This window comes from Theobroma umbraticum, unplaced genomic scaffold, assembly GCF_002168275.2.
Source record: "Theobroma umbraticum cultivar Fairchild unplaced genomic scaffold, ASM216827v3 scaffold_44.0, whole genome shotgun sequence".
NCBI lineage: Eukaryota > Viridiplantae > Streptophyta > Magnoliopsida > Malvales > Malvaceae > Theobroma > Theobroma umbraticum.
The window spans coordinates 6,708,417-6,730,364 of record NW_018397255.1 but is presented as its reverse complement, the minus strand read 5'-3'; the positions used below and the strand labels follow the sequence as shown (position 1 = coordinate 6,730,364).

The 21,948-nt window shown below is 33.5% G+C and overlaps 3 protein-coding genes across 5 annotated transcripts in view; all 3 read right to left on the bottom strand.

Moving 5' to 3' along the window:
• Position 1: 1 nt before the first annotated feature.
• Positions 2 to 4,810, bottom strand: LOC110409153 (amino-acid permease BAT1 homolog). Of its 2 annotated transcripts, XM_021418414.1 has the most exons (8): positions 4,541 to 4,810; positions 4,199 to 4,381; positions 3,310 to 3,429; positions 3,021 to 3,212; positions 1,741 to 2,046; positions 1,307 to 1,489; positions 252 to 755; positions 2 to 107 (listed from the first exon to the last, which is right to left on the bottom strand). In XM_021418414.1, exons 1-7 carry the CDS (start codon positions 4,640 to 4,642, stop codon positions 264 to 266), a joined length of 1,578 nt encoding a protein of 525 aa, XP_021274089.1. In that variant the 5' UTR covers positions 4,643 to 4,810; the 3' UTR covers positions 2 to 107; positions 252 to 263. The 2 variants fall into 2 exon arrangements, with proteins under 2 accessions (XP_021274089.1, XP_021274088.1); XM_021418413.1 differs by lacking the exon at positions 2 to 107 and having other exon boundaries at positions 131 to 755.
• Positions 4,811 to 7,798: 2,988 nt separating this feature from the next.
• LOC110429433 (Photosystem II reaction center PsbP family protein) lies at positions 7,799 to 20,448 on the bottom strand. 2 transcript variants are annotated; one of them, XM_021445477.2, is made up of 4 exons: positions 19,432 to 20,448; positions 19,158 to 19,313; positions 8,357 to 8,681; positions 7,799 to 8,208 (listed from the first exon to the last, which is right to left on the bottom strand). In XM_021445477.2, exons 1-3 carry the CDS (start codon positions 19,756 to 19,758, stop codon positions 8,421 to 8,423), a joined length of 744 nt encoding a protein of 247 aa, XP_021301152.1. In that variant the 5' UTR covers positions 19,759 to 20,448; the 3' UTR covers positions 7,799 to 8,208; positions 8,357 to 8,420. The 2 variants fall into 2 exon arrangements, with proteins under 2 accessions (XP_021301152.1, XP_021301150.1); XM_021445475.2 differs by having other exon boundaries at positions 7,799 to 8,066.
• Positions 20,449 to 20,837: 389 nt separating this feature from the next.
• LOC110429432 (PPR containing-like protein) overlaps positions 20,838 to 21,948 on the bottom strand; it is a 6,957-nt gene continuing 5,846 nt past the window's right edge. The window contains exons 7-8 of the mRNA XM_021445474.2: positions 21,450 to 21,648; positions 20,838 to 21,171 (exon numbers count right to left, since the gene is read on the bottom strand). Coding sequence (XP_021301149.2) covers positions 21,146 to 21,171; positions 21,450 to 21,648 — 225 coding nt within the window. The 3' untranslated portion in view covers positions 20,838 to 21,145. The remainder of the gene's footprint in view (positions 21,172 to 21,449; positions 21,649 to 21,948) is intronic.

Sequence of the window (21,948 nt, the reverse complement as noted above, 5' to 3'; positions counted from 1 at the left end):
CTGGCAGATGGATATGCTATTCGGTGGCTTGAAAAATATGTAGAAAATCGTTTCGTGTAGCTTTGGTTCATGAATTCGCGCACTTCTTTTATATGAACCTTCTTGACCTGCAAGAATCATTTCAGTCCAATGCAATCTGAAATTCGGTTATCAAGATGACTACTCAAAATTCTGATTGAAGAAACTGTAAAGCACATGGCAAATACATGAGGGAGAAACGAGCATTTTGATGCATTCATAAATATATGTACTTGTGCTTGAAGTTAAACCTTTCCATTCTGAATTTCTATGTTCCTAACAGGTCCCTTAAACCATTTCCTTGCATCCACCACCCACCACAGCATTATCAGAGACAAACCCACACCTAAAGCTACAGGTGCATAATTGAAAGTTTCCCAGGCAATTGGGTAGTAAGTTGGTAAAAGAAACACTGAACAAGTGTAACAAATCCACAGAAAGGCAATCAGGCAGACAGGTCTTCTAGCTCTCCCCAAGTAAAATGGCCCGGCTTTAAAGTTCTTCTCTGCCATTACCAATCTTGCAAAGATTGGGACTGCGTAACCCCCAACCCATCCAATCGTACATATGGAAGTTATGGCTGTGAATACTACGTTGACTTTCAAGATTGGAAGTCCAAGCAAAATGCATATGGCTGCACAAAGCCATACTGCATTTGAAGGAACTTTGCGCTTTGGGTGCACTTGTCGCCATACGGATGAAAAAGGAATTCCTTTATCTCTTGATAATGCATACACCTGAAGCATACAGTGGTTCAATTCAGTTGTGAATAGTTGTAAAAACTAAGTAATCCAACTAATGATGACCGGCAGAATGTTATAACAAACATTAAATTCTTTCTCTTGGGATTACTAACAATCTGAATTTTGTTAAAACAGAAACTTTATCAAGCATATGATCCAAACCAAGGAATTTTTGTGGGTACTTTAGTCATTGAAATTTAAATGATTGAACCATCAAAATGAGAAAAAATTTAAAAAAAACCATCAAAATGAGAAGTGCTTATTATTCTCTGGTTCATGCATCAGCATGAAGGATCGACAGAACAATTTATGTAACAGCATGCTCCTGTTGTTATTTAACTTCCCATGACATGTTTTCAAGAATTATGTAAGCTTTCCATGTGGAGTATAAGGGCAAAACCCCAGACCTAAAGACGAGGCAAACATCCTACACAAAAAGTTCTACCCGTTTTTGAATGGCTAAAGATGGTTTTTGGTCCTCGAAGGTTGATCTAGTGAGGCTTCAACAACATTAACCACATAGCTAGGGAGCATAGATTACTTACTACTCTGGCTGCACTTGTAGTGATTGAAAGCCCGCCAAAGAAGAAAGAGCCCCAGATGACAAAAAGTAATACAATTGCTCCAGCTGAATTATGATACCTCCCATGGAATGCATCGTACAGTATTTGTGCTGGCACAAATGCTCCTGCCGTCTCATTGCTTGGATCATATAGGTAACTGAAATCCTGAATGAAAGAATAGCAAATACATGCAAGATTCAGTATTTTACTAGCACTTGTATGATGTCAAAACCTAAGAAGAAAATTCTTCCAGCTACCAATAGATGTTACTCTGCTCATAGAAGTAGAACTTTTCTGAGAGGATACGATAATTACTTCTAAAGTTTAAAGGATCTACCATCATTAGAGTGTTTAATGTGCAAAACAACTCTGAACACCTCTCAAACTGCAGAAAATGATAAGCCATTTAGGCATACCTGAATGCTGAAAGTAAGTGCCAAAATGTATGCCCATCCAAATATTGAAATGATCCCAATGCTAGACAGAATAGCAATTGGACCATTCTTATCTGCATCTTTTGTTTCTTCAGTTAAATGTGCTGCTGCATCGTATCCATAAAGTGAATACTGACTGACCAGAAAAGAGAGGATAACTGCATAAGGTTTGCTTGATACTCCTGTTGCATCTGCCCTCACTTCGAAATTGGTGAATACGTAAGATGCAGATTTTGTAGTCAGTGCAACCAAAGGGAGCATTATAACAATAACTAAGCCACCGATAACCTGACAAAAACAGAACTTTGGTTATATGGTTGAAGAAACTATAACTGGCATACTACTTTACTAAAACAGTCAAAAGGACTGAATAAATTATATGATGTAGCATCTCTATGGACCTCTTATCTCAGAAACAGGACAGATTGGTTTTCATCGTTTTGCTCTTTGTTTCAAATTGCAGTATTCCTTTTATATTACTTATTTGTTTATTTTCTCTTCTGCTTTGAACAATAAAACACTTTAACAGGAGCACCAGATGCAGAAGAGAGGAGATGCCTAAAAATACAGAATAAAATTTAGTTTAACCAGTTAAGGAGAATGAAACTTTCTCGTATAACCGCACAGAATTACTAATGCTTAATTTGCCATGAAGAAAGGTGGTAAGAGGTTACTCATTTTAATTGATGCCAACTTTATCCCAGATCACTAGAAAACTTCTCATTCCAACCCTGACTGGCCTAGTTCTCTTTAATATTTTCAATTTATTGTCACCAAAGCTGTATAAATGATATAGATGAGAGGTTCATATACTGTGGCAACAAGCCCCAATTACTCAAGTTATGTTTGTTAAATGCTAAATTCTACATTTGCAACAGAGCCCTTATAAATGTTGAATTCACTAAACTAGTAACTTATCCAGTTAGGACCCCATTATCTCTGCTGCATTGAAGAATGATGTGCAACTTCAGAGTTTCAGATGGAAATCCGCTGACTTTTACCTCAGGTCAGATTTCTTTGTAAATTGCAGGGGTTTCCCACTCTTGATGAATGGAAATTAACTTTTTTTTTTTTTTAAAAAAAGAATTGCTACATTCTGATGCCAAGAGAATGTATGGTTTCTAATTGTGTTTTCTCTATCGCCAACTTTCTTTATTGCACCTTAGGCTATAAATGAACCAAACCTAATGCAATAATCCTGCACATATCATTAAAGACACACACTAAGAAGCGTAAAAGAAAAGCAAATGTAAAAATTTTACCTGCCACCAAATTGAAATTATGTCGATCAAAGCAATCACTTCCAAAGCAAACGTGTTCAGCACTGCCCATATAATAGTGAGACTCACATACATGCATAAAAAGAGCCACTTTGGAGCAAAATATCCTCCATCTTTATTAGTTCCTGTGCTTAATAAGATGATGCTCTGCAGTGTTTGTGATCCTGCATATGCCTTCCATGCCAAACACAAATAGTTAATTTTTATCCTTCCAATTCAAACAACATACTAGTTTGATTGAACACTGTTTTTTTCTATTCTTCGCAAGTACCTGGGTACCTATGCCAGCAATAAGCCCTATGGTCTCAAGCCAAGCACAGCACCACGATGAGAATGGACCCCATCTTGGACCAGCTAAATGGGCAGCCCAGAAGTAAAGAGAACCTGTTGTCTGTTCAATTTACAAGCAAGAGGAAGTCATTGTCCTCAAATTTCAGAGGCTCTATGAAAATTAGATGCAGTAAGCTTCAGATAACTGGTTACACATATAATACTGTTACTAAAACAGCGGCTGCAGTAAGCTATGACAATTATTATGGAACTCTTTCTTGTTCCATCTTTCTCTGCAGCTTTTTCCACTTGAAGCTTAAAATTGGTCTAGTTAAGGAAACAACCAAGATTAATTTGTTTACTTTAAGGATCCCCAACAAAAATGTTTTACAAAATATTGCAGTTCACTAAAGTTCATCAGGTTAGAGATTAGATAGTTTGCATAATTTCAACCCTATTCTTCTCTCTAAGAGTACTGCAACCCCTTGTTCAGGTCACATTTCACTTTTTATTTTGGCTACAGGGTCACGTTTCGTATAGTTATTCTTTGATTACAAGGTGGAAAGGCTGCATGCTATTCATGGTTTGATTAGAGGACATGGATTCAGTCACGTGTATACAGTATATTCATGCTCTCAGGCCTCATGTTAGAATCTTTTGGCATCAGTTCTAGTTAAAGGCTTCAAGCCATCATAAAACTTAGATATAACTTTTTGGGCCCTTTTTTTTTTGCTTTTAAATATGTTTATGGGCAGAACATGAAAGAACAGACAAGCAGGTAATTATTAGCAGGGCAAAAAGATTCATGGGTGGAGGCAGAAAATCCAAATGAACATGAATGAAAATAGAATCGGATCAAAAGAATCGCAACAAGATGGAAAGGGACAAACTGGAAAAGAGGAACAGATCTCAGCCATCGCGATTCCAACAAACCAGGTGAAGAAAGACACAACCACCCATCCCCAAACAAGACTAGCAGGACCTGCATATTGAAGGCTTGAACCATACAGGGGAGTTATCCCAGTGAATAGTGTCATTGTTGAAAACGATATTGCTAGAGTCTTGAACAGAGTCTGCAAGAAGATAAAAGAACATCAACTTATCGCTTAAAGATTACAAATAAATAGTTTATGATGAAATCAAACCGAAAGGATTACAATCAGTTGCATCAGGTATGGAATAATCGAGAATACAATCAAACAAGAAAGAAGAAAAGAAGAATAAAGCCAAACCATTTCTCTTCTTAGTTCTTGCTTGTATCCAAGCTCATTAAGGCGCTTCTCCCCAGAATCCATTTCTTGGAATAGTGTTGGCTCTTGCTGGTTGCGCTCCATGAACTCTAGATATCACTTTGGTAGTTTAGGTCTGAATGGGAATTAAAGCAGTCATATGGAAGTGCGATAACAAAGGAAGATTCAAAAAGGATTTGGGAGAGAGAAAGAACGGTTGACTAATGCATATGCTTTCCATCTTTGTTTACACAAGAATCAAAGGTCAGTGTTTGAAATTTCGTTACTGGTTCCCTCCAAGCAAGTATAATAACGGCTATTGTTTATTTGCGGTTTCACATATCCTTTTTGTATATATATGTGCGTGTCAACATCGTGTTGGAAAATTGTAACCTCATGCACCCATTTTTTTTCTGCATTAACTTCCCATCCCACAACCCCAGGTTTGACTTTTCATTTTTAGCCAAAACAACAAAAGACTCATCTTCATTGCTTGAATATATATATACATATATATATATATATATAAATATCTAAGCAGACAAATATTGATTTTTCTGATTCTTTCCCTGGGAAAGATCCTATTTATAGTCCACATGAACTAACGCTAGCTGTTCAATGAGGGCTCACAGGGAAGTTGACCTTTCATTTTTTAGCCACGTCGGTAAAACATGGTTGGACGCCATCTGTTGAAACTTTGAATACAGAAGCAGACAGAAGTGCCCTTTTGCCGGGATTATGTAGTGTTTGGAGATCCTAAGTAATAGCTAATTTTGTCATACCATATCATGCATTATTATAGTGATCAATATAGGCTTATTTTTAAGCTGATGATGATGATGATAATAATAATAATAATAATTAATTATGGTAGCCTTGTTTACCATTTTGCTTACATCTGGCCAACTAATAATTGTGCAAAGCCAAGGGTGGAGGTGCTTCCAGATCTATTGCCTAATTATACCGCTGGAATGGGTTGAGTGTCAGTTTAACATAATCGCTTTTATTTATTTATTGACTGTAACGATGGCAAGTGAATAATTGGATATTAAGGTGTGACATTCTTTTGTAGTTGTCGCAATGTGCTGGCTCGGGAACCTAATTGCTAGATGTAGAGGTAATTTAGAGAGTCATTATTAATTTTTTTTATCTAAATATGATTGACCATCTTAAAGAACAACAAACTGAAAAAAAAAGATATAAATTCAATATCTTGGTACACTGCATTTCCTGTTGTACAATGAAATGGATGATGGTGAAAACACAAATTATATCCAAATGTTATATTCACCAAAGGAATGCTTCTAAATTTCTACTAGCACCAATTTTTGGAAATTAACTGATGAATGGGAATTTGGTTTTCTTTCTTTTTTTTTTCCCCATAAGTTCAATAATGGTGTTACCAGCAATAATTTGGAGAGTGCTGTTTGCTCAATCAATCTACAAATACAGGCAGGCAATTAAGTAGAGGTCCATGCATGTAGTAATGGTCAATCATTTTTTACCCCAACTCATTATGTGTTGTTACAAATGCTTGTATAGTCGATATTTGGCAAAGAAAAAAAACTTTACCATTTTTTTGGATTGTTCAGCACCAAAGCTTGGGACAATTGAATATATTTTTTGTTGGGTTTTTTTTTTTTTCTTTTTACGAAACATGAAGTATTTGCAACCAACGATTCAAAAGTTGGATGTATTTAACTGGTCTCTTCTCTGTTGTTTTTTCCCTTCTGGTATTGAACTAAAGAATTCCATCTGTTTTGTCTTACAACTTCTCTTCAACTGAGATCCTGGAGTTACAAACCCCAGAACGAAGCCCATTTCCCTTTCACTTTCTAGAGAGTTACAAACCCCAACTAGGAAAAAAACATTGAATCCGAAGAAGAATTTAAGATACCTTATTTAAGAGGGTTTTCGAACAAGACAATCAAAAAAGTCTCTGAGGGTATCTTTGGTCCCCATTATTATTGTTGTTATTTCTCCATTTCTATTTTCTTTTTCTTTAGTATTTTGGACCCTTTGTCAAGATGGAAATCTTCTTAAACAATGAAAGATGTTTACCAGCTTCTTCAAGGACAAGGAATATTGGGTTAATTGTGTTTTTCCAAGATTCAACCAATCTTATGTTGCATTTTGCTGTGTGTGAGAATTGCTTTTGATTTCACTTGGAGACCCTATCTTGAGTACTGGTGGTGGAAACTACCTTTGCATTTATTGAATTTCAATGTAGTCAGATGATTAATACTAGTAATACTACTTCATTTTCGCATCAAATCATTACCTATCTTGAGAACTTGTTTTGCTGTAAGTCATATCAGGTGGGAGTCTCGAATATTCTTCACTTGCTTTTCTTTTTTATTTACACAGTAACAGTTATTTGGGGATTTTAATAATTTGGACAGATGGCCTAATTTTGGGGCTGAGGTAAGAATGGGGCGCCAAGTCGAGGCAGAGGATTGGCGTTCTCAACTACAGTGCAGAATGGTTAATCTTTCCCTTTGTGATAGACCATCACATTTAATAGTGGACACACATAAAATTTACTTCCCCTTCCAAAAATTAAAAATTGGCCTCTTCAGCCATAGATTCCAAAGTTGTAATCAAGCTCAAACCCAATAAAATTAAAGTAGTTCCATCCTTCCATTATTATTCCATCAAAATCTTACCACAAATGAAAAAAAAAAAACATTTAGACTGCATTTAGTTGATATAATTGATTTTTACATTTTTATTAACATAAATAAAAATTGAGGTTAAGTGTTTAAATATTTTTTCAGTTACGATCAAACGTTTCAATTTTAACAATTATTAATGACTCCCGTACTCTAAAAGATTCTCTTTTTTCTTATATATTCATACTTTATTACATGTACATCTAATTTCCTTTTTATAAATAAAATTTCAAATCATCCATTGCCTTCACACACCTCTCATTGTTCATCAAAATTAGAGACCCAAGAGGCAAGAAAGAAAAAAAAAACATCTACAAAATCACTTAATGATCTTGAATTGAGGTCAATTTGGTGTATAAATGAGAGGCCATTACTTCAAACAAGCACCCAACAAAAAAAAACAGAAAAAAAGGAAAGAAACTCCAAGCTTGCGCAAGACACCAATACCCAGAGATGATGACATGCATTTTTGATGGTTCTCTCACTATTTTACAACCATCCGTTATCAGAAATGCCAAAACGGTAGTAAAACTACATATCATGTAAAGAAGATAAACCCCACAGTAACAACTTTTCTCTGCTACCCGTATTAATACCAACATGAAGCATTAAATTTATTACTAAGGGTGATTCTCAAATAATTTGCCTCACTTTGAAAGGATAATAAATAATGATTTTTCACTGTTCAGATCCCAGCTGAGAATATCATTGACCTGCCATATTTACCTGATCATAATATAGTTTGGTAAGACCAGAAGCTTAAACAAAGCTCATATGTAAGGTGTTGCATGACTTGCATTTTCTTGCCATGGAAACCAATGGAGAAGCTTGAGCAACATCTAGTTGTATACAAATACCTACACCGCACAAAACCCACAGAATCACTGATCTGCCTTTTTTGGCATGATTCAAAAAAGAACCCATTCTTCTTTCTTTTCTTTTTTCTTCCCTTTCTCGTTTCTTTTTATCAATAAAAAGGGTGCATAGTAGACAAGGCTCCTGCATTGCAAAGGCCAGGGTTCTTTATAAATGACAATAATTCAAATTAATCAATTTCCTGCATTCAGTGTTCATTCTCAGCAGTGTGCTGCTGGTATTTTCCCATTCAATTTAACAGGACATAATAAAATAGGTCAGCAGCAATTACCAGGCTTAAAATACTGAAGCAGAAGCATGAAGTCATCGTGTCAAGGAACACTGGGTCAGTGATGTTATGTAGAAGGTGCTGCATCAAAAGAATGAAGAATCTCTTCCAGCACTGCTCTTGTATGGGTATCAAGAGGACTTTCGGGCTTGTCTGAATGAGCAATATTGAGAAGGTAGAGCTTCTTTGACGCCACAAAAGCAGCTGAAAAGATCCTCTTCATTCCTCCCCTGGTGCTATCAACCTTGTACTCAAACTCATACACTTGTAAGCCTCCCTGACCTGGTCTCTCTGCAACTCCAATTACCTCAGCATCCTTTGTGCTTTCCTATAACAATATTGTTATTTCCTTAAGACATCAAAACTGAAAAAAGAAATAGAAAAACAGCAACCATGTTCACTTCAACTTATTCGGCTTAAGATATGAACGAACAAAGTATATTCAGCACAACTATGATACATAAAGAATGTAAGTTACTTTAGTTTCTCTTCTATACAAAAAGAATGAAGGTTAATTAATATGTGATTGCAACTTTTTGCATCCCAAGTAAGAGAATAAATAGTATAATATATGATTAAATGATATTGTTTGTGGAACGGTCATAGGGAGCTAATTCTTTTCTTGCTTAACTGCATTTTCGAATCCAAACTCTAAAAACTTGTAGACCAAATTATTGTTCTTTATATGGATCTGAAATCAATTTAAGACTTTGTCAAATAAAATAAATTTAACAAGTGTGAAATGAATTTAATAAGCAACCAATCACACCTTATAAAAAAAATTAGTGACAACTCTCATATTTTCATGTCGAGACAGACAAGTTCTCTGTCGATGTGGCAACTCTCACACTTTTACATTGTTAACTCCCACACTTTCATGTCGTCGAATAGAATAAATTAATCTCTTGATGTGGCAACTTCCATACTTTCATGTTGTTTAATAGAACGAATTTAATAGGTGAAAAATAAATTTAATTGACGACCAATCACAACTTTCACGTCATTGAATAGAATGAATTTCACAAAGTCAGACGGGTCCTCTCATGATGTGGCGACTCACACACTTTCATGTCGTCAATTCCCACACTTTCATGTTGTTGAATAGAGCAAATTTAATCTCTTGATGTGACAACTCCCACACTTTCACGTCATCGAATAAAACGAATTTAATAACTATAAAATGAATTTAATTGGCAACCAGTCATACCTTTCATGTCTTTGAATAGAATGAATTTCACACATTTTTTATAAAAAATTGGCAATGATTCCCAATTTGATCATGTTGCCAAATAGAATGAGTTTAACAGGTGTGAAACAAATTTAGTTGACGCATCTTTCATATCATCGAATATAATGAATTTCACACATTTTTTATAAAAAAATTTTATTAGCGACCATTCATATAAAAAATTGAATTAGTAGCCAATCACACTTTTCACATTGTTAAATAGCAATCACACTTTTCACATTGTTAAATAGCAATCACACCTCTCAGGTCGTCAAATATAATGAATTTCACACCTTCGTTATAAAAAAAAAATTTAACTACCAGCCAATTACATAAAAAAATTTAATTAGAAGCCAATCACACTTTTCATGTTGTCAAATAAAATGAATTTCACACCTTTTTAATAAAAAAAAAATTTAGTGGCGACTCTGAATTTGATCCTTTTGGGACCATGAAATTTTTTCTTGATGTGGAATTCACAGCTCCTTGCAAGGACCATAACACCTCCACTCCAACAAAGATTTATTGTCCTTAATGGCATATTGCTAATACCTTAGACCTCACTTTGATACCAACTCTAATAACCTAGGTCCAAATCCATTGGTCCAACAACTTTTTAAGTCTAAAACACGTGGCTCTTAAAAGCTTAAACTCAAATTGCTAGTAGCTATTGACTTGGATTCTTATATAAGTATTAACAATCATATTTACATCTCAAATGGAATAAGATATTACAATCCCATCTACTCAAATCCTTGATGTCCTCATCAAAGCTACATATTAAATCATAATCAAAACTCACTCCATAAGACCAAAATCTCACTAGTGCAATGTGAAAGCCCACATCAAGTTAACACATGCACTGATACCAATTTCGTAACAACCCATCTTTGACCATGACTGACACAAGAACTTAACAGTCAAGCCCACTCAACCCAAGTAAGCCTTCAATACCAAATCCATTTAGATAACAAAACATAACATTTGAGAGTACCTCATCTCAATAAGTCTACATGTACATATAATTACACTCAAAAGTATATATATAATTTTTAATTTATAATATTTTTCAACAACATGTAAATGTGAAAAACCATAAAAACAAACTCGCAAGTTCATATATCAACATATAGTATGCCAATCAGTAGCTAAGTATAATCATTTATCAAAATATGTTTAACCAAAACAAAGTATGACTCAAATTCAGTTGAATAACTCAACAAAAAGTGGAAAACCTCTATGGGATGTGTTAACATCCACCTATCAAGTGCCAGCAAAGAGAAAACCCTTATAAGCTAACTAAAAATCTACTAATCTAAAAACAAAAGTAGATATTTCGTGGGATGAGATGTAAAAGCTTAGTGAGCAAATACAAAAAGAGAACAAACAGAAACAAAGGAGCTTTCGAATAAACAAATTCGCATAAAACATGCCACTTTGCAAAGCAAACCCAAGATCTAATCAAATACATTTAAAAAGAGAAAATTATACATTCCTTAAAATGCAAAAATTATGCTTAAAGTCCCTTAGAAACTTGATCTAAGGTTATCTAAACAAACTCCTCAAAACGAGATCAAAATACCAAAAACAATGTAATTTCAACTATAGGGATAGACCTTTCCTTGATGAAGGATTGATCCTTTTGATACAGAACACTTCATTGGGTGTTCTGCTAGTTAACGATCGACCCATTGGTCTTTAAGGGCCGATCTTTGCACTTCCAAATTTCAACCTTAAAACCTTCCAATTTCACTTTATTTACCTTGAAATTAATTTTTTTTTTCAATTCTTCAAATCTAAAGTTTCAAAATACCAATGATTCTACATTTAGTGAACCAAATATATTTCTATAAGAGAATTTGATCCAATCAAATTTACAATCAATTTCCAAACATACATTATAAACATTTAACTCGATCATGATAATATGTGCATTCCAAATAGGCATATGAGGAAGTATAATATATGAACAACCATGTAATACAAATGATCCAACTATGATTATATACAAGTGTATTAAGGCACACATTCGTTCGTACTAAAACTCATTGCCAAAATCCTAAGGTGCTACAGCACCTACAAAGTCAAAAGATGTTAAGGCACCTAACAAAGTTCAAAGGTGCTAAAGGCACCTAACAAAGTCAAAAGGTGCTACGGCACCTAACAAAGTTCCAAAAGTGCTAAAGCAAATAATAAATCCAAAAGTGCTAAGGCAAAAAGGTGCTACGGCACCTAACAAAGTTCCAAAAGTGCTAAAGCAAATAATAAATCCAAAAGTGCTAAATAACCAAACAAATCACATCATCAATTTATAATCATTGTGAAAACCCAAACTATTTTCATTTCAATTTTCGAGTTATTTTGAAATGACGTTTTTCAATAATTTGAAAGCCTTGTTCCTCATGAAAACATAGATATATATATATATATAATATTCATATCTATATACATACATACACAAAACGTTTCATTCTAAACCTTTGGCATTGAATACATTCAATCAATCATTTAAGTTTTCATACTTTAATAAGCCTCTAAAATATACTTAGGTATACCTAAAATAATTTTAAAATGTGTATCTACTCACAATACTTTCTGTGCACCTGCAACCGATTGAATCTCACTCAACACGGCAAGTTAGAATCTTCAATGTTGCTTAAGTTAACAATCGATCATTAATATCACCATAAATATTCTAAAAATCCATAATATCAAAGTACCCATTTTCAAACTTAACTACATTTATTATCAATAATATTCATCAAACCTTCTTCCAAACTTCATATTTATCAAATAAATGCCTTACTTTACCTATTGTCTTTTCTTGGTGAGTCTTTTATTGGAGGAATCTAGCCAAAACCTTGAAAACCTAACCTAAGATTTTGATTTTAGAGAAAAAAGGGCTAAAATCTTAAAACCCATAATTTTAAGAGTTGCAATTTTTACTTTTACCATTTAGAACCCAAGGTTTGATAATGGAACTTTGAGGACATTGTAAGGAGGACATTTTGAGAAAAAATAAGAGGAAAAATGAAGAAATAAAAAGTGAAGAGTGGCTCAGGTTTAGAAGTTTTAGGGTTTTATTTTTTAATCAAATTGTCCAAGGATCGACCCCTTAAAGGGCAAGTGTCGATCTTTGAAATCCAAAGAGCATCTACCAATTTTTATGTCTAGGGATCAACCTTCCATGCATGAGAATTGACCCTACATTGAAGAGAAATTCCACAAGCTCACCAAACTAATTATCCCATTCATTCATGTAATTAAGAATTTAAGGGTTTCAGATTAGATGTCATAGTCCCAACGAGGAGCATTAAATCGTACATTAGGGAGAATACATGGTCCCAATGAGGAGTCATATATCCCACATTAAAAGAAGCTTCTAATAGAGAACCGATAGAGGATGCTAAGGTCCCAAAAGAGAGCCATGAACTTCACATTAGTTGTATACTAGAGTGAGACTAGGTATTTAATGGTTCACACCATCTTCTTATAGGACAAAACTGTGAGACTAACGAACCAAAGTGGATAATACCTTACAGGTTGGTGTTGGTGTGGATCGTGGCAGTTGGTTTCAAAATAAACCCAAAGGTACTAACAATATGCCACTGAGGACAATGTGCCCTTAATGAAGTGAGAGAGGATGCACAGTCCCAATTGGGGCCCTTGAATCCTACATTAGAGAGAATACATGGTCCCAACAAGAAGTCATAAATCCACATTGAAAAGAAGCTCTCAATAGGGAGCTAAAGAAAGATGTCATGGGCATAAAAGGGAGCCATGAATCCCTCATCAATTGTGTATTAAAATGAGATTGGGCATATGTACTAGAGTGAGACTAGCAATTGAATGGGTCACACCACTTTCGACTTGTGAGACGTCTTTTGTGATACAAAGCCATAAGGATAGCAAACCAAAGTGGACAATACCTTATAGGTCGATGTTGGTGTAGATCGTGACAGTTATCTTTAATCTAAACCAAACACCTCTATACTCATATTTTGGCACAATATGCAAGGTTGTACATTGATGAGATTGTAAGGTTACATGGTGTCCCCATCACAATAGTTTCAGATCGAGGTATTCTGATTACTAGTCGATTTTGGGGAAAACATCATGAAACTTTAAGCACCAAATTGAACTTTGGCACAGCCTTCCACCCTTAGATTAATGGACGATTTAAGAGAACTATTCAAACTTTGGAAGATATATTGAGAGCTTGTGTGATTAACTTTGAGGTCACTTGGGATTGGCACTTACTATTAATAATGTTCGCCTACGATAATAGTTATCAATCTAGTATCTAATTGCACTTTACGAGGCATTGTATGGGTGAAAGTGTAGGTCACTCATTTGTAAGATCGAGGTGAGTGAAAAGAAATGTTGGAGATAGTTTAAGATGCCATTGACAAGATTCATATGATACGAGGGCGAATGTTAACAACACAGAGTTGATAAAAGTCTTAAACAAACCACAAACGTTGAGACTTGGAACTGACTAGGAGTTCCAACTAAGGGTGAATGTTTTTTTGAAAGGTTCACCAACTAAGGGTGTCATGTCATGAGGTTTGAAAAGAAACAGAAGCTAAGCTCGAGGTACATAAGCCCTTTTGAGATGCTTGAGAGGATTGGAGTGTAACAAATCGACTAGCACTTCCCCCAGACCTTTCTAGTATCCATGCAATCTTCCACGTATCTGTCCTCAAAAGGTATAATCTTGATCTATCTTACATTATCATAATTCTCATGCAAAAAGGGTTAATCGCTAAACATAAAAATTTAGCAAATTGTTTTTTAGATTGTAAGGATAGACCTTTACCGTTTAAAAAGTCGATTTCTTAACCCAAAACACACAAAAACAAAATTTTTGATGGCAAGGATTGACCTCTACCCTTTTAAGGGTCAATCCTTAAACACTTTGATAAAAAAAAAAAACCCTAAAGGCCCCAAACCCAAACCATTTTTCAATCATTCTTTCATTTTCATTTTTGCTCCCATTTTCTCTTAAAATCTTGTCCTCTTAAGACCCTTAAAGCTTCATTATCAAACTTTGGATTCTAAGTGCTAAATAAAATGATTTCAACTCTAAAAATCATGGATTTTAAGATTTTAGCTCTTTTCTCTCTAAAATTAGAATATTTGATTAAATTTTTAACGTTTTGGCTAAATCCCTCCAATAAAATGCTTACCAAGGAAAGATAATAGGTAAAGTAAGCTATTTATTTAATAAGTATGAAGTTGGGAAGAAAGATGGATAAATATTATTGAAATTAAATGAAAATAAGTTAAATTTGAAAATGAATATTTAAATATTACGAATTTTTAGAATATTTATGACAATATTAATGATCGATTGTTAACTTCAGTGCTGTTGAAAATTTCAACTTGTCGTGCTGAGAGAGGTTTGATTGGTTGCATGTGCTTGGAAAGTACTGTGAGTAGATATGTGTTTAAAAATTATTTTAGGTATAGCTAAGTATGTTTAGAGGCTTATTAAAGCATGAAAATTTAGATGATTGATAGAATGTGTTTGATGCCAAAGGTTTTGATTGAAATGTTTTGTAATGCATATATGTATGTAAATATCAATGTGTATGCGTGCGCATGTGTGTGTATGTGCGTTTTCATGGGGAACAAGCTTTTCAAATGATTGAAAAACTTTGTTTCAAAATGACTTGAAAATAAAATGAAAATAGTTAAGATTTTCACAATGATTGTGAATTAATGATGTGATTTATTAGGTGTCATAGCACCTTTGAAACTTTATTAAGTACCTTCGCACCTTTTGACCTTGTTAGGTGCCTTAGCACCTTTGGATTTTGACCACGAGCCTTAACACGAACAAACATGCACCTTATACACTTAGATATTGGATTAATGCATAATCATATTTAGACCACTTGTATTAAATGATTGTTTTTATACAGTTAAACCTTTATAATTTAATACCCTTGAAACCATGAAAATTTATTAATTAATTGAGATATTATTAAATCAATAAATTAGTAATTGATTAATTTATACATCAATTAAGCTTTTTTGATGCTTATTTGATGTATAAATTAGTCGTTTGGCATCACCTTTGGTACTGGAGCCTATCTTGCGCAAAGATGCACTCAAAGCAACAATCACATTGCATAAGTTTCTCTTACAATATAAAGAATACACCAAATCTTCTTAATGCACAAAGAAAAGTTAGAAATGAAGTCTAAAGAAACATTAATTTCAAGAAGAAACAAGTAGCGTTGGAGTCATTTTACAAAGACCTCCGAATTGAGTCATGTAGATATATAATTTTGAAGTGTAAAAAGATTATTATTTTATATATCAAGTGGGGCTTATGTGTTTTTCTTTAGATGTATTATCTGATAAAGCGAATTATTAATTTATCACATTAGTCCCAAGTCGAGACCAATAAAAAATATTATTTAATCGAGGTTATTAATTTCTTAAGTAGTAATTTATAAAAGTTATACTCAACTATGCTTGCTCACATGCTTATTTGGAATGCACACATTATTATAATTGAGTTATATTTTTATAATGTATGCTTGAAAATTAATTGTGGAATTGATTAGATCAAATTCTTTGACAGAAATATGTTTGGTTTACCAAATGTAAAACCATTGGTATTTTGAAACTTTAAATTTGAATGATTGCAAAAAAGAATTGATTTCAATGTAAATAAAGTAAAATTAAAAGGTTTAAAGCTGAATTTTGAAATTTGAAAGTGCAACGATCGACCCTTGAGGACCAAAGGGTCGATCCCTGGCTAGTAGAATATCTAAGGAAGTATTCTATCTTAGAAGGACCGACCCTTTATCAAACGACGATTGATCCCTGCAACAGAAATTATATTACTTTTGGTATTTTGATCGTTTTGAGGAGTGAGTTTAGGCAACCTTAAACTAAGTTTCTAATGAAGTTTGAAAATAATTTTAGCATTTTAATAGATGTATAACCCTCTTTTTAAATATATTTGATCAGATCTTAAATTTGATTTAAAAAGTGACATGTTTTATGTAAATATATTTATTCAAAAATTTCTCTATTTGGCTTGTTCCCCTATTGTGTATGCTCACTGAGATTTTATATCTTTAATTGGCTTACTAAGAGAGTCTTCTCTTTGCTAGCACTTGGTAGAGGCATCCCATAAAGGTTTCCCACTTTTTCTTGAGTCAATTCACTAAATTTGAGTCATATTTTGTTTTGATTAAACATATTTTAATAAATGATTATACTTGACCATTGGTTAGCATACTATATGTTGATATACAAACTAACGAATTATTTGGTTTTGATGATTTTTTGCATATACATGCATTTGAAAAATATTAAAAATTTTATTTTCAAAAGAAATATACTTTAGACTATAATTATATATGCATGCATATTTATTGAGATAAAGCACTCTCTTAAATGTCATGTTTGGTTATTCAAATGGATTTGGTATTGGAGCTTTGCTTGGGTCGAGTGGACTTGCTTGCTAGGCTTTTTGCATGTCATGGCCTGAGATGAGTTGTAACAAAATTGGTATCAAAGCATTTACTGGTCCGATGTGGACTTCCACATTACACTGGTGAGATCTTGATCTTATGAAGTGAGCCTTGATTATGATTTAATGTGTGACCTTGATCAAGGCATTAAGGACTTGAGTGAATAGAATTGCGATACCTATCCCACATCAAATGTGAATGTGATTGTTAAAATCTATATAAGAATCTTAGTCAATTACTACTAACAACCAAAGCTTAAGCTTTTGAAAGTCACGTAGGTTAAAACTTAAATGTTATTGGACCAGTATTGCTTAGACTTGGATAATTACATTGCACCAATCAAAGGTATCTAACTAAATGACATATAATAAGTAAACCTACTATAGTCTTGTACTTCATCATTTCAAAAGTTTCAGTCCAAGTAGATGTAAAATATGTTGCAAATCGTTTTTTTCAAATTATACATGGGTCAAATATCACCTTAACTTCCCAACAATTTTTTCATATACTCTTGAACTAGAATAAATGAAATAGAGAAAGGAAAGTAGTCAAATGGGAAGAAACCATAAGGCCCCTAAGGAAAAGGTAAGGCAAGTACTTCAAGTTGCAATATATCTTCAACTATTAGACTAAATGCTCAATTTAAGGTTAAAATCGTAGGATTTTTGTCAACTTAAGACCAAACATTTTCAGCTCTTTTACAATTAAAGGCTAAGATGAATGTGTCTAACGTATGTAAGACATGTGCATGACATGGACGTTGACCTATTATGTAAAATACGAAAAGGTAATTTTGTCAAAAAATCTTTTCTATCAAGCTAAAACAGTTTAAATTATAACATGCAATAACTTTTTCATCATGACGTGTAACAATTAAATTTTTTAACATGAAATATAACAACTAAATCTTCAATATGCTGTGTAACTATATTTTTCAACATAACGTGTAATTATATTTTTCAACATGACATGTAATAACTAAATCTTCAACAAGGCTTGTAATAACTACATTTTCAATATGACGTATAATAACAACATTTTTAACATGGTGTATAACAATTATTTCTAAATGGCATGTAACAATTAAATTTTAAACTATGACATGTAACACTACATTTTACAACATGATGTTAACAACATGATGTATAATAACATTTCCGAACATACCATGTCATCAGCTTATGTGATTTTCTGTCGCGTGTGATACACGCTCCATCCACCTATTAACTTAACCTTTAATTATAAAAAATAAAAAACGTTTGACCCTTAATTGTTATAATTGAAACGTTTGACCTTTAATTAAAAAAGCACTCAAACGTTTAATCCCAATTTGAGCATTTAGCTCAACTATTATCAAGCCGTCCTCAACACAAGGAAATTTCATGTAGCATTGCCATCATTTAAGCTGTGAAGAAGAAGGGTTCTTTTTTTTTTCCTTTTTTTTTTCTTCTAATTTTGATTTAGCTCAATTATGGGAGGGCAATTAGACAAAAGCATGCCTACATATTGGCACACATACGCAAAGAAAGAAAAAGATTAAAAAAAAATTGATGATGATTGAAAAACTATCATAATTATAGCATCATGCAACTGGCAAGTACTTTTTGTTAGAAAATATGGTTTTTGATAAAAAAAGATAAAAAAACAATGATGATGATTGAAAATTTTAACAAATTTAATATACATTACTGATTTGATAAATGATGAATACTTACTAGTATTTTCTCCTAGTGCTAGGCAAAGCAAAGAAATTCTAATCAGGCAGTGGCAATTCTCCTGTATCCATCAAGTTGATTGGTGCTTATCTATCTTTGCCCTGCCTAGTTTTCACATCAAGGCAACATTGTTTGTTTTTCTAGTACAAAACACTAGCATATTATTGACATGCAATTATTTGTCATGGTCGATTAGATTTAGACGCCATTAATCAAATTAATTGCTAAAAAACCTCTAGAAGATGGATACGATGAATTTGGGGTCAGTTGAAAATAAAAATAAAATTCCTCAGGAAGAATGGGAATGGAACCACTGACGGTGATAAAAAAGAATGAATTGGTGGTCAAAGAATTTGTTTTGTTACCTTGCGTTTTTCAGCCTGTATAAGCTTATCAGCCACAAACTGAGGAGTACCAAATTCTCCAAGGCTGTTTAAACGAACCGGGTTCACAACAACCCCAACATTGTTACTTCCCTTGTTTGCCTCCTCAAACAACACAGTTGCCCCTGCTTTCTCAATCTTAGCCCCCCACCCCGTTATTACATGCAAAGAAAAATAAAATAACAGTTGTTAGAATTAATGTAGAATATTTTTCCATTTAAACTTTCCCATTTTGACTATATAAATAAGTAAGTACCTTGATCCAAGAAGAAGGTCTGAGGAGAGTGAAACCCTCATCGACATCGGTGTATCTCTGAAGCTCCAATTCTTTGTCAGACAAAGCTTTAGAAATGTCTTGCAAAACCCCATTGAAGATTAGCGCAAGAGCTGAGAAATTCAGCCGTCTCTTGCTCAAGGGAAGTGGTTGTAGCAGTGGGTCTTTGTTGGGAATATTGTTGTTTTCCTGAAAGCGTTGGCGAGCTTTGGGTTTGAAGGAAGGGCAGTTCGTAGAGGAATGGGTATGCTTGTATCTGTAGGAGAAGGGGCTTTGGTTTGAGAGATAGAGGCAAATTTGCGAAGCCATATTAGTGAACAAGAGGAGAGAGGCTAGGTCCGGGTTAAAATTCTGAGCCCCGTTTCATAACAGGAGCCTATGATTACGAGTCACACATTAAAATTTTTTTTTCTTTATTTGGAAACATAATAGTCAGGCGTCTATATATCTCGGGACTCATTTACAAAAAAATTAATAAACTATTCTTTCGTTTTTAGGGTATTTAAAGAAATTTGATTACATTAAATATTATATTCTTTTATCTTTTAGCATGTGTTCATTTCTCTTAATTTTTTTAAATTCTAATATTATATATATATATATATATATATATATATATATATATAGGGCTCACCTGTGGAGCTTTTGTAGTATTCATTTAGTGCTTAAATTATATAAAATAAAATTTCAACACTTAATTTTTCAACATTATTTTTTAATTTATCAAACAATTGGCCAAAAAATCGCTGCTCTTATGGATCTGTTCGCAATTATAAGACTTGGGTGGAGTTTCTTATGCAAAATTAGTTAAATTCTCCACCAAAATGATAAAATCCATTTTTACTTTTCTAGTAAATGATAATTTTTTTTTCAATTAATACTTTGTGAATAACCTATGTTCTCATAAAAGATTAGATTATTAGTTTTACTAAATAAAATTATCAAAACCTGTTCAATTCGAAATTAACCTATTTATTCACATTTGAGGATATTTTTATAATTTTACTAAACAAAATTAATAACCTAACCCCTTGTAAAAATAAATATTTATTTAGATAGTACTAACTGAAAAAAAAACCCATAAAATGTAATGTACCAAAAAAAACTGAAACTAAAAGACATGTAAGTAAAATTTCCCCAAAATAATTATAATTTCTCACTGATTAGTCAAACATTTGGATATATGACATCATTTAGAAGGAAATTTAACGAATTTCACACACACACACACACAAAAAGACCTAAATCTTGTCCATGTTATAGACTTATCAGAGGGTAATCAACTTCATAGTCTTGCTTATCCAGTAGTGTTTACCCTTTTAAAGCTTGAAATCCAAAGATGCGTATATTAGTGCAAATTTTCTTTCCTTACTTCTAGAATTCCTAAATTATCAAATTTTAATATGTTCTTTCAAACCATATAATTTACATTGTTTGACAATCACTAGATTTGAAAGGATAAGCGAGTTTGACTGTTGAGTAGTTGGCAATTTACTGTTGACCTTGGATCCTTCCTCTCGTCCAAGCATGACAAAGAACACTGATTTTGCAACCAGGGAAAACTCTAAAGCCTGTTGCAGTAGTTGACCAATGAACCAAGAAAATTTCCCAGTTCCAAAATTGGGAAGAAAAACTTACACTCTTCTCGTCCTCATCTCATAATTTCTGTGCCATCTGTAGTGCCGACAAGGTTATCTTAAGTTGATGCCTTTTTCCTCCGCCCTGGAAACCACCAAAACCAGCAGGGTCAAAGAAAACACATATTACTATCTTACTAGGCATACATGCAGGAGTCTCCCATCAAATCCAGACAGCAGAATATTTAACTTGAGAAATGAAAGAATAAAAGTTTCTCATATTCAGCAGTAAACTCTTCGCTACACTGTCCGAGGGCAAGTTCCAGGTGCACAAAAGACTGACCTTACAAATACAAAATTCTACTCTGGAAGTGGTTATTGGGGCGGGGAGGGAAAGAGAGAGAGAGAGAGAGAAAGTCTGACCAGAATTCTTCTTTCTTTTTGATGAAGCCTGCGTAGATTTCTCATGACCTTTTTCTGTCTTGGTAGGGATATCTTTGTATTTTTCAAGTACCCTTTCTTTCTCTTCAAGTAAGCCTAACATCTCATATGCATCTGCGACTCTTTGAACTATTGACTTCTCCGGAGGTTTGCGATCAAAAGCTTCCAAGCCCTTGAAAAGCTTTATAATAACAATACAAAAATAGGTTAATACAAACTATCGGAAAAAGTAGTTCCCTAAGAGAATATAAGAACAAGCTGAACTTTAATTTAAGTAATACTGGAGAGAGGAAAAAACGTCTATGACAAATGTCTGAAGAACTCAAATTTTTGCCTCTTAAAGTAAGGGCTGTTGAAGATTAGCAAAATGCCTTTACTAAAGCATCACTTCTGCCAAGGAATTTTTGAACAAAGTTGCACTTGTTTGGAATATAATATCAAACCAATTGTCTATGCTATTTGAAGCTTGGTCAGATATGAG